Source organism: Akebia trifoliata, chromosome 16 (genome assembly GCF_017979445.1).
Source record: "Akebia trifoliata isolate Shusen 1 chromosome 16, ASM1797944v1, whole genome shotgun sequence".
Lineage (NCBI taxonomy): Eukaryota > Viridiplantae > Streptophyta > Magnoliopsida > Ranunculales > Lardizabalaceae > Akebia > Akebia trifoliata.
In genome coordinates, this window is record NC_141390.1 from 18,870,783 (window position 1) to 18,884,045 (window position 13,263).

General features: G+C 34.6%; 1 protein-coding gene across 1 annotated transcript; it reads left to right on the forward strand.

Annotated features, from left to right (window-relative positions):
• The first annotated feature begins 1,128 nt into the window (after positions 1–1,128).
• Positions 1,129–5,462, forward strand: LOC147382720 (inactive protein kinase SELMODRAFT_444075-like). The gene is made up of 6 exons (XM_086429353.1): positions 1,129–1,220; positions 2,255–2,745; positions 2,830–3,381; positions 3,790–3,953; positions 4,081–4,157; positions 4,951–5,462. Exons 1-6 carry the CDS (start codon positions 1,162–1,164, stop codon positions 5,192–5,194), a joined length of 1,587 nt encoding a protein of 528 aa, XP_086285479.1. The 5' UTR covers positions 1,129–1,161; the 3' UTR covers positions 5,195–5,462.
• The last annotated feature ends 7,801 nt before the right edge of the window (positions 5,463–13,263 follow it).

Sequence of the window (13,263 nt, forward strand, 5' to 3'; positions counted from 1 at the left end):
TTTGTTCAACTCTATCTAAAGTTGTTCACTCACAATTTTAACTATGTACATGTGAATTCCAAAGGTCAGAATTAATAATAATAATAATAATAATAATAATCTCGAGAATATAGCACAAATCTCGAAGATAAATCCCGACAGTTGGGATTGTGCGTGACCAATCTTTAATACCTTAAAGCTCATGTAAAAAGTTACAAAACAGGATTCAATCAACCCTACCCAACCCTTGATGGATGATCATTTACAGTGGGGCATCAAAATTCTATGCCCCCCACAAACACTAATAATTAATTAACTACAAAGAAAACGTCAAATACTTATAGTTATAATAATGGAACACAAGAATGTGCATGAAAGTTTCAATGGAGATGGTCCCTCCAAATGCAACAAGACAGAAGAAGAGTCAAGTGCTTCACCCTATACTGCCCAGTGGTGCATATGGCACCCACTCTAGACCTCGTCAGCTTCAAGGCCAATCTGTTTTTTCTGTTGTTCCATCTCTTGAAAGCTTTCCAACGTCACAATCTATTCTTTAAACAACCCAATGTGAATTAGAATTCTCACAAAAAAAACAAAAAAAAACTTTAGTTTGAGCTTCAATGGCAATGGGAAGTGAAGTAGTAGTAGTTGCAGTTGATGCAAGTAAAGAGATAACAGATTATGCTCTCGAATGGGCAGTTCGAAATGTGATCAAAACTATGGATTCTTTAATCTTACTTGCACTTCTTCCTTCTCATCGTCGTCCTCCAACTTCCACAAATCGAACCCATCAGTGTCGAATTCAACAGTTTCTTACATGTAGTAATTTATATCATTATTTGTATAATGTTATTAAGTATGGTTGAATTTGTTTTTTAATTGATCATTTTGTGCTTGGTTTATTTTTCTAGGCCTGTTAAAGAAATGGGGAGTTGGGCACAATGGGGAGCGTTTGACAGATCAAAATGGCCTTAGTAATGGAGTTGATCACGACGGGTGTTCTCGAATAAATGAGGTGTGTGTGCAGATGATGAGGCAGCTATGTTTGGCAAATAATCTTAGGCAGGTATGTATTTATATGTGTTTTTTTCTTCTTTAAGTACTAGTTTAATTTGTCGAGATTGTTAATAATTGATGCCACACCAGGTGCAAACCCAAGTACAAGTTGTTGTTGATGTGGAAATGGGATCGGTTGCAACGAAAGCTGAAGAATTTGGAGCAACTTGGGTCATTCTTGATAGGTATTTTAACAGATAAATCATTTTTTTCTAATCATAGTGGTGGGAAACAAATAAAATCAATTTTAGTGTCTTTTTTTTTTTTTGGGTCTGGATTCCAGAAAAATCAGAAGCCAAAAATGGGTCCAGTTAATTTGCCTTTTGCCTTTTGGCTTTTGTGAGAGTCCAAAAGTCGAGTACCAAGAGAAATTTTGATTCTCAATTGGACATTTGGGTCACATATTTATGTTTTTACGTCTGGATTCCAGAAAAAATCTAGAAGCCAAAAAATGGGTCCAGGCATCTTCTGACTTTTATGGGAATCCGAAAGCTGACTACAAATCAAAATTGACTCCCAAAAGCACTTTTGATGGACAGGAAGCTAAAATTAAAAAAATGGTGTCAAATGCAACCTTAGCAACCAGATGAATGGAATCTCCATTTTTAAGTCAGTCCCTGGGTTTCTATTCTCCTCGGGGACTCACTCGAGCCAATACAGACTCGAGAAGACAAATTTTGAAGATAGAATGCAATTAACCAAAGACCAATTAACTTTCTTAACAACAATAGATTGTTTTTCTTAGATTTATGAGAAATTATGAATTCGGAATCATTTGGTTGATTACCCAAAACTCAAGCTCTCGAATCAAGGTTTCCCCTTTTATCGGGATGTGATCACGATAAATCCCCAAATTGCAAAGATCCTAAATGGAATTGGGATCTCTGGGATCGAGTCCCTAATTCTGGGGAAGATCCCCTCTGAGATCTCTAGACTTGATATGTGCAAATTAGAATTATGCAGATACTCAGATCAGGCCTGCCCCACTAGGAAGGCCTAGTCTCTTCTAACGCTGTCCTGCCCTACCAGGCAGGATAGACACCACTATTTTGGTCTGTCCTGCTGCTTGGCAGGGTCGGATGTATTGACTTACACAAAGTACCACTTAATCAGCTTGGATACGTGTACGGTTTGGATCACGTACCATTGTTATCCTCTACTACTATGATTAATGGTTAGTGTGATTTAATTACCAAAATTTAGTTTTTTAACATTACAGGCGCTTGAAGAAGGAAAGTGATAGCTGCTTAAAGCAATTGAAATGCAACATAGTGTTAATTGATCACGCCATTCCGAAAGTTCTAAGATCAGTTAGCACTCATTCAATGAAAAAGATTAATGTGAGTTTGCTTCAAAATGATTCAACAGTAGCTGACATGTTGGGTGTTTTTCCAACTTACAATCTTGATGCCAATAGTGTTACCACTCCAAGTAGTCTTGGCTTGGATAGTCGAAGCCCATACACCGATATTACACGCTCATTATCAAGCTCAGATAGAGATACTGACCCTCATCAGTACTCAAAGTTTGTTCACCAAGAAGTCAGAACTGAAACCACATACATTTCTTCACCTTCTTATAGTAAATCACAACCATTGAATAAGGTCTCGAGATTCGACATGAATGAAACGCCACGTAAGTCTTCTGCCAACCCCATGAAGGAGAGAACCAAAAGTTATAGTGGTGTGCTGAAGACTAATAAGAGTGGTGGTAAGTGATACTTTTTCACTTCTTTGATAGTTCTCTCATTGAAAGAAAGAACCATTTTCATGAAATTCTGTTTATGGTGAACAGATATATATCAACCTATACAAGCTAGAAGATCAACAGATTCGCCAAGGTTTCAGCAGACTTCTACGAATTCGACTCAACCAAAACATCTTAGTAGAGTTGATTCCAAATATGGGAACGGACCCACACAGCCACCAATCGATAGAACATCAAGTATAAGAAGGGCGATGTCGTTATCCATCAAACAGCCTCCAACACCACCACCTCTTTGTTCTGTGTGCAAGTACAATGCCCCTATATTCGGAAAGCCACCAAGGAAGTTTAGTTACAAAGAAATCGAAAGAGCGACGGATGGGTTCTCGAGTGAAAATTTCTTGGCTGAGGGTGGATATGGCCCGGTATATAGAGGGGTCATGCCTGATGGTCAGGTCGTTGCAGTGAAACAACATAAGCAGGTAAGTGCCCAAGGAGCATCAGAGTTTTGCTCAGAGGTTGAAGTGTTGAGCTGTGCTCAACATCGGAATTTGGTTATGTTGGTGGGATATTGCACTGAAATGGAGTGGCTCCTTGTTTACGAGTTCGCTTGCAATGGTTCCTTGGACAAGCACTTATATAGTAAGCTAAATGTTATGGTCATTATAGTTTTCACTATTGCTCTTATAACTTATCTATGATGATATTAATCTAACAAATACACCAAAAGCACCTAATCGATAATGGTTTTGAAACTTAAGCCCTTTTGGAGTCGTAACTGTGAAAAAACAAAATAGCTAAGAGGACAAAAATTGAACAAAACACAAGGAAAATTTGGGTCGTGGGCTGTCCCCCTGCACTCCCACAGTGCAACGTACCGCACCTGAGGCATGGTGCTTGTTTTGACACCATTCGATATGAACCTAACCAATACACCAAAAGCACTAAAATTAAGTCCTTGTCTATGCAGGTCGTGGCTTTTTTGCACTATTTGTAAAGTTATAAGCAAATGACTTCAAGGATTGATTGGGATACCAATGTTTTCCACAGGAACTAAGACAAATGAGATTATGAGTTGGCAGAATAGAATGAAGGTTGCTATTGGAGCTGCGAGAGGTTTGAGATATCTTCATGAAGACTGTCGTGTGGGTTGCATTGTTCACAGAGACTTCAGACCCAACAACATTCTCCTCACACATGACTTTGAACCCATGGTCAGTTTTTTTCCCCCACTCGATCTATTCATATATTTACTTCTCAAATATGATTTACAAGTCTCATAACTGTGACTATGTGATCAAAAGTCATTAGTCATCAACTCTTTATCTTCCATGTTTGTAGGTGGGAGATTTTGGTCTTGCTAGGTGGCAAGCAGATGGTCAATCTGCTGAGGAGACACGCATCGTTGGTACATTTGGGTAAAAAGCAACTTTTCTTTTATCACAAGGAATACATACTCGTATTTTTTATTCAAGTTATGAATGTTGTAATTGTCTTGAATTCATTTAAGTTCTAAAACACTACAACCTCATATAAATTTCTTTAAAATTTTCATTTTCTTGACCATTTTAGTGAGTGTTCAGAAAAGGTTGAGGAGATTAGTGTCATGTTCTTCCAATAGTTGTGATGAAAAAAATGGTGAAAACCCTCTCGAGATATGGGCTTAGTATCTGTTGGAAATCAGCAACCCATTTTCCTTTTTTTAAACCACAGCAGACTTTGATGCCTAGTTCTTCATCTTGTACTCCTTTTGCTTGAGATAACATATAAACTAGTCAACATGAATGTTTCTAACAAAAATTCGCTTTTTAATCTTAACCCAATGCTACTTCTCATTTTGGAGGATTAATCACTTTCTTGATCTTTTGTATTTTAACATCTTTTCAAAGTTCAATCAAATGGCTGCAATGATCATAAATTTTCAGTTTGTCTAACCTTTTGTGTCACTTAGAGCATGGAAGTTATAGTACCTCATATACATTTCCTTCTCGGTTTGCTTTTATCGTTCTTGAACTAAAATTATAGATGGAATTCTATGTTATGTTCTTGACAGTTTTTGAATAGGACTAGAGAACCACAATGAGATTTAGAAGGTCAAATGAGTTATAATAAATCAAAATCACTTTGTAGTCACAAATACTTTGAGCTGTTTTTTGTATTTAGTCCCAATTTTTTTAGGATTAGTTACTTAACTATGAGATGTTTTCGTAGGTATCTAGCACCAGAGTACACACAAACAGGGATGATCACAGAGAAAGCCGATGTATATGCATTTGGAGTTGTGTTGTTGGAACTTTTAAGTGGCCTCAAGGCAGCCGATCTGTCTCGAAGTGCGGAACAACAATATCTACCATCATGGGCAAGTATCTATAATTTTTCTTTTAAATCATACATTGTGATCGACAATAACTACACCTCAGATCTACAAGAACTAGCTTCTAATATTATTTCTTAGTGACAAACCTTCTCCCTTGATAAATATCGAAATCTAAAGACCACATTTTTCTCTCCTAACATTTACATGAGCATGCTAGCAATGTCATCGTCGCCACCATGATCACCATCATTGTTAAGTTTGGGCCTTGAATTCATTTGGTATGTTTAAATTGGGCCTATGGGCAATTTCTCATTTAAGGTTTCTATGAGGGATTTTAAGTTTTCCATAGAGGAAGTGAGATGTAACCCTATTAATGTATCAGTGTAAACACCTTGAATTCATGAGAATGTAACCCTAAAGACCATGTCTTCTATTAATTCAAGTGTGTACATATATGTTCTCACTACCTCAATCTATGTCCTTTTTGGGTCTCCCCCTCTGCCTATTTTACAAGCATGCGAGTAATGTATGACTACTTAAGCTTTAACTAATCCAAATATGCTTTCGACAGGGTCTTAAATTGCTTGAGAAGAAGATGTTGATTGAGATTATAGACTCTCAATTGGAAGGTAATTACATAGACAAGGAAGTCGAGTCGATGATGTATGCTGCTAGTTTATGCATCTCACCTAACCAAGAAAGACGGCCACGGATGTCCAAGGTTCTTTATTTGCAACATTACACTTGTCTTTTTTTTCTTTCCTTCTTGTTTTGCAATTCTGATTTCAATTTCACTAAATGTATAGGTCTTGAGGATATTAGAAGGAGACATGCCCAGTGACATGGCATATCAAAATGGAGAACCAACACATACTTCTATAGAACACAAAATGAAGAATAGTTGCCGGGAAGATATATCGTTGAGTCGAAGCCCTTCGTGTACTATTGAATCAAAGCATCACAGAGGAAACAGCCACTACATGAATATCAAATCAACAACATCTTTGAACAAGTACGAAACAGAGAGACTAAGTAGTAGTTCAAGTAAGAACCAAACTGAGCAATTAGTCATTGAAGAGTATCAAACCTATCTACAAGGGTCACTAGTAGAGTTCGTTCAGAAGTTGAAATGAAAATAGAAATATTTGATGGACAATGTTCTAAGCTCAGCCTTAACTCACCATATTCAACTCTAGAGATGTAGGGAATCAAATTGCAAAGAAAAGAAAAGAGAAGTTATGAATCCATCTAACCCATGTGATACATGTACAATTTGATCATAAATATATAGATCAACTTTCTTTAATTCCCTAAATAGATCATCTTTCATAGATCAAGTTAGGATAGATTAGAACTAGAGACAAAGTTTTCATAATTTTGAATGCAAAAATCTGAAGAGGTTGCCTGATATCCTCTAGAGATTAGTGGCACAAAAATTACTGTGAAAAAAGTGCAATCAAGATATAAATAAAGAGAGCTTCTATTACCACACCAACTTTTCTACTAACGGCACCCCAGGATGTGTGTTAATTCTTGGGTGATTTAGATATGAATTGGGGTGTAAGTAGAAAAAGTTGGTGTGGCAATAGAATCTCGCTAGATAAAATAAGAGACTGAGAGTTACTCACAAAAGTTCCATGATGCACATCCATGCGGCACCAAAAACATTTGGGCTATGAACTCTAGAGGGCTGAGATGTTATTTTGGCCAATGTGGCAATTCAAGTGGGCTCAAAAAGTGGTTAGGAAGTGTAGTAGTTCATGCTACACTAACTTATAAAATCATATAGAGAGGAAAAGAAGAAAATAGAGAAAGAGAACCCATGGTATTTTTGAAGGGGTTATTGTATCGGAATTATTGGAAATTACGTCCTTGGGTTTGACTCATTGGGGCACCCCGTTTAGACAATAACTACGAAGATTCGAAGGCCAGGCGCCCACTCTTCTAGTGTATTGGGGACGGCTCCATCTCAAAACTATGTGAAGGTTTGACAAATTTTTGTAATAAAACAGGACACATTACCTTTGATCCATTACCACCATTACGATACAAGATCCAATAAAGAAAAGTGATACCTGACAGTGGTTTCACCCATATGATCAATGAAGCAGGTAAATTTCAAAGAATCAAAGGAGCATTTTAGGTGACAATTGGTAAAATGTAGTATTATATGTACTTGAGCCTTCAGATTCTAGTCGTTCGAGGGGTGTGTGTGTGTGTGTGTGAGTAAGTTGTCAAATGGGTAAAAGCCCAACTACCGAGGATAAATTATAATTGCCCGATAAGGTTGAAGAACAAGGAGATGAGTGATTTTTGAGGAAAAAATTCAATTATTTTTCGTTAGAGGTTGTAGAAAAGAGGCAATGTCATCAATGGGGGCAGAGGGCAATTGCCAAATATTAAAGAAATAGAAGGGTTCTAATAAATTCAAAATTTTGAGTGGGGTGGGGCCAAACTTAAACTATATCTAATTATCAAGAGATTTATGTAATTTTAAAAAAAAAAATTGTGATCTGCCCCTGTCAACTACCCTTCTTTTAAATGAAAAGTGATATTCTATGTCTTTATATTTGATCCACATTGTTTATGGGACCTTCTCTAGTTATCAGCTTTAAATACTATGCAACCTTTTCAGACAACTTTATCCTATATTCCTTGTTTTGCACTTTTACACAATGAAACAAAAAATAAAAAATAAAAAATCAATATTTTTTTTGTAACTTTCTTCAATTTCAAAATTAATAGAAACTGATGAAATTGATGGCAAGACTTATTGCAATGGGATAAATAAATGAATATGATAAAATTGAATTTCACGATCTTCTTGCGGACTCAAAAGCCCAAATGGGAGGGCAAAAAGAAAACTTAGACATCACAAAATAACTCTCTTGTTCCATAACTATACTCCATTCAGTATATGAGTAAAAGCATTCTCCATTAGCTGTTTCAATCATTTGCCTTAGCATGGTCCCCAAGCATTAGTCACTCTTCTCCATGCCTGTAGATAAGCTTCTACTTATTCTCCTTTTCTTTTGTCGTAGAAATGATTTCAAACGACCCATCAAAGCACGAAAGCAAGGACCTGAATTCCTATTCAGAGAGTGTACATAACTACGTAGATAAGCTATCACCAACTCGTCAATTTGGAATCCAATAAAGGATTTTTTTTTAGAGTTATGGGGAAAGAATTAGAATGTAATAATATTGATTCATATATATATATATATATATATATATATATATATGACCCACTGGGGGTTAGTTGAGATGGTAAGAAACGACTGGGTGTACTCCCCAAGTCATGACTTCAAATCTCTATATGCCCTTCCGTCCAAAATCTGATTGAAATCCAATATTGCACCTATGGGTACATAAGAAAGTTATCGAATCGATTCTTTTTAATGAATAGGCCCGATTGCAACTTTGAATAGGGAATTCAAAGAGATCAAATAGGAAATGATTCTCTGAATCATAGAATCATAATGAAATATATGATCAACCAACATTTATCGAATTTGAAAAAGAGCCGGAAGAAATGGTTTGATCCTCTTATTTCTTGAACTAAGAGATCCATGAATCGGGATCCTGATGCATATAGATACAAAGGGTTCAATGGGAGTAAGAATTTCCAAGAACATTTGGAACATTTTATTTTTGGGTAGAAGAGCTGTTTTCAAGTGTGAAAGATTTTTATAATTAGAGATATCCATTATATCCATCATGTGGAGATGTGTTGGAGATGTCTGCAGAACTAAGGATGTCCATAGTATACGCATTTACGAACCCAGAGGACTTTTCTAATGAATTTAACCAAAAAGGTGGTTACTTAATTAGCTTCACGGGATAGGGTGGGATGGTGTATGCAGTCCGAGGATCAGTCTGTTGGATAAGGTTGGTTGTTTGGGTTTGGCAAAGCCCCTAGGATCAAACTGGGCCAGCCCACTACCATATGGATCACTTAGTTACAACAACATAAAAAAATATATATATATTAGAAAAAATATTTAAAAAATTCTCTATTGATTTAAATGTTGTATCTATGGGATAGAGGAAATAGAAAAAAAAAATTTAATTATGATCAATATAGCATAATAGTATTTTATGATTCAACATCTATTAATCCAACATTATAACAAAATAAATAAGGAAATGCTGAAGTAGCATTGAAATTGACATCCTTTGAGCCATTGTTGAAGTGAATGTGCCTATAGAACCATAGATGTTTTTCATTGAGATACAAGTGAGGAGCAGCTATGGTTTTGTGCACACCAATGTCCCAAACGATGTCAATTTCAATGTTACTCCAGCACGACCCAATAAATAATAACAACTAAGGGTGTCAATGAGTCAGTTCCGATTCGGTTCCTAAGGAACTTAGAACCATAATCATTAATATTAGTTTGGCTCTGGTTTTTATTGGTTCCCAACCTAGTTCCAAATTAAATAGAACCGGAACCGTTAAAAATCAAAGGCACCCATTGATTTCAATTCTCAAGAATCGAATGAGAAAAAAAGTATTTCAAATCATTATAAAAAAAATTTCCTTTCAAAAAATTATAATATCATCAATAAAATTATTAATTTAGTTATAATTTGTTATACTTAAGATACTAATTAATGATTTTTTTTCAAAAATAAAGATTTATCTTTGCTAAAAGTAATAAATTTTTAGAAGAGTAACTCAATTTAAATTCCAATTGATAATTTATATGAAAAATTAAAGAATTTTATATAACATGCATTTATTTTGAAATAAAACATATCTTAAATCATCTATAATATGAAAATAAATGAAAAAATAAATCGGTTCCGAAGACCCACGGGTACCCATTGGATAGAATATAATGGTTCCGATTCTATTTGTTTGATTTCAATTTAGACCCAACTCTAATCGACTCCAGTAAAAAGGAATCCGGAACCAGAGTATTTGATTCCAATTCTAGTTCGATTTTGATTAAATGAGTATCCATTGACACCCTTAACAACAACCTCACATAATAATGTAGGGTTGGTTAAACGAATCACAATCCCATTCCACTTTATCTAGATTAAGATTTAGATATAATTGAGACGATATAAGTTAAAGGAGTCAATTCGGTGTCTGTGGGTGCAAGAGTTGTGAAAAATTAAATAAATAAATCAAATTATAAAAGGACCCCCACAAAAAAGATTAGATTCCTGTCACAATTTAATTAAAATACATCCAGCATAAGACATTTCTTTTGTGGGTCCACACCATTCCTTGCCACGTGTCATAAAAGGACAATAATACTAATAAGATCCATTATCCAATCCTATCTAATGGTTCTTAGGCTTTGACCAAAAGTTTTTTTTTTTTTTTTTAACCCCAGTTTTGATGAATGAATGGTAGTGGTGGTGGTGGTAGCCCATGATATCATATCAAATCATATCATGTACTTATATTAATAATTATATATTAGTGGGTGCACTTGGCCCCACAGAAGTTGGGTGGGTGGGTAATCATATAATCGTCCTTATTTGCCTCGTAAACCCGGGAATCCCTCCCCTTTTCCCTCCTCCTCGCTTTCTAATCTTCTTTTATATATGATTTTTGGGACACAAAAGACTCCAAATCACCAATAAAGTTATGCTGCATATCACCCAAAAACTTGAGCAACCAAGGCAAATGTATCATCTACATCTTTTTTTAATTTCATTTTTTAAAATAATATACTGATTTTGACTCCTTTTGTTGGGTCTTAGAATTGTACTCTGTTGAGAGTTGGAATTCAACTTCTAAAAATTAACAGTGTGAGTCAATTAGAGCTTTAGTGTTTGATTGTCAGAATCCATCTTACAATTGTAAAGAAGTGCAATTTCAATATTCCAACTTCAAATTGGCATATTCTTCATTTTGAAACCTCTCAACCACTTTCGAACTCAAATCAACTCATGCTTCAAAATCACTATTCACTTACCCATAAAATATATAAGGGAAAAATTATAGGGAGGGGATAAAAACGGTGTATATATATGTGAGGTTCAATGAATTTTAACCTCATCTATTCGAATTTTAAGAGTCGTCATCATTCAAAAAGTTTAAAATGTGAATGGACATCATAAAAAAAAAGTTTTGAATTCTATTTTTATAATAACTAGTAAGTTAAATCTAATATAATCTAAGATGTTAGGGATAAAGATGTTCGGTTGTGAGACAATGAAGGTATTAGACACCTCATCTGACCTATCAAGTCGGGGATTACCAAGTTGTGACGTCCCGTCAAACGCTAACATAAAGTCCCATGTCAGATCTCGAAAAACAAGGTGGCGCCTCAAAATTTCAACATGGTCTCTTCTGTTTATGTTAGTATTCCAAGGCGTTCAACCTGTTTCACTTGATAAATAAAATCTACAATATCTTGTATATACATACAAGAAAAGAATAACAATGGAAAATCTATATACATCTAGCCATGTAAGTTATATCATAGTGCGAGAGGATAAACAATATACAAGATTCTATTGAAAATCTTCACTCTTAATAAAAATCCTAATGTTCAATACAAAAGCTATAATACTCCTAGTCTAACTGATACCACTAGGGGGTATAACCCCAGTACTTACCAAGTAATTGATTCTAGTCGTCTATCTGACCCACCAGATGGTCCCCATTCGCTAATTTCTATGCCTGTCTCGCCAACTGGAAGCTCTAAAACTAAAAAAAAAAAAAGATGGAAAGGGTGAGTAACAAAAGTTACCCAGTAAAGAAGCAAATAATTTTTTCTAATAACTTTTCCTAACATGAACGAATAAATATACTGAATCATTTTAACATATGTAAAGTTTTACAGGAGAAACTACAATTAACTAGTACATATAGTCAGAGATGAGTAACTAAACATTTTAAAACTCACATTACATCATCAGTAGTTCTTACTATAATATTTTTTAATACAAATCTAATTGACTAAATGGAAACATTAAACATTAAACATGTATTTCATTTTATATGTCAAAATAAGACAACAGATATAGAATACACAATGGTGAAGTAGTGAAATCAAAGAGTTGAGATTCATGACTAGATCACTCCCATTCGGGACATGATGTTTCATAATAAAATATTAATTCCTGATTTTGTGGTTGGTCGTTATTTACCATACTTACGGGACCATTTATTCGGTTCAGGTTGACCGTTTGACGTGACCATAAGCAATGAGTATCTTTTTTATGTATCAGAACGTTCGACTACTATAGATTGTTAGTGATCACTGACTAATTATCTTCGTCTATGCCTATTAGGCGTGCATGTGATTCCCAAATATATAATTCATTCGTATACGACCACATTTACATTACAAATTCATTGGTAAAGATAGAGAGGAATAAACCCGGATTCTAATTGTGACTTCACTTTCAAACGCGCTCCATACCATGTATGAGTTTGATTGTCCCTATCGTACATCCTAGGATAATATATCACTCCGAATGATATGACAGACTATCCCTTCAAATATTCACAAACTCTTTAACAGTTCATAAAATAACTACATATACATATCATTTCCTTTATTTGAAAAAAAAATAAAAATTTTCTTTGAAAATAAATAAGAAATTAACATTACAGAATTGATAATAGATATCCAATTTCCTACCATACAACTGTGGCCGCATGGTCTAAAATAAATAACAGAATAGAAATGTAACTTGTGTCTTGCGTTACAGAAAGTAAATAAACATGCAACCAGTATCATTATCCCTGGATATTCGTTTACCAACCTACACACAACATTACAATGTAAAATGCAGACATCACCCCTCGGGTGTGATTATTACATTTTACCATTTCATCCCCTTTTTCCCTTTTTTTAATTCTTACACTTTTTATGTTTTTAAACACATCATTCATTTTCCGAATTCACTCACTCAAATATTCATTTTTTGATATCAAATCATTTTTTCATACTTTGAAATTCATTTTTATTATTTAAATTGAAATTTTACAAAACTTATATCAAAAAGGGATCTGAGCAATGCATAGAACCCAATTGACGGAAATAACCCGATAAAATATCCTACCTACGTATAATTTGTTATAAAATACAATTAAACATATCAAATATGCAAGTTCTGACGTGAATTTGACATAAAGAAACAAAATTCTATATTTTTTAAATATATAACCAATTTTCGTTAAAATTCTATATGTAATTTTTACAATCTACGGTTATTAATAGAAATTAAAA

Coding starts and splice junctions, on each gene's coding strand:
- LOC147382720 (XM_086429353.1), top strand. CDS start 1,162: ATGGGATCGGTTGCAACGAAAGCTGAAGAATTTGGAGCAACTTGGGTC. Junction 1,221..2,254: donor ACTTGGGTCATTCTTGATAG/GTATTTTAACAG, acceptor TTAACATTACAG/GCGCTTGAAGAAGGAAAGTG. Junction 4,158..4,950: donor CGCATCGTTGGTACATTTGG/GTAAAAAGCAAC, acceptor ATGTTTTCGTAG/GTATCTAGCACCAGAGTACA.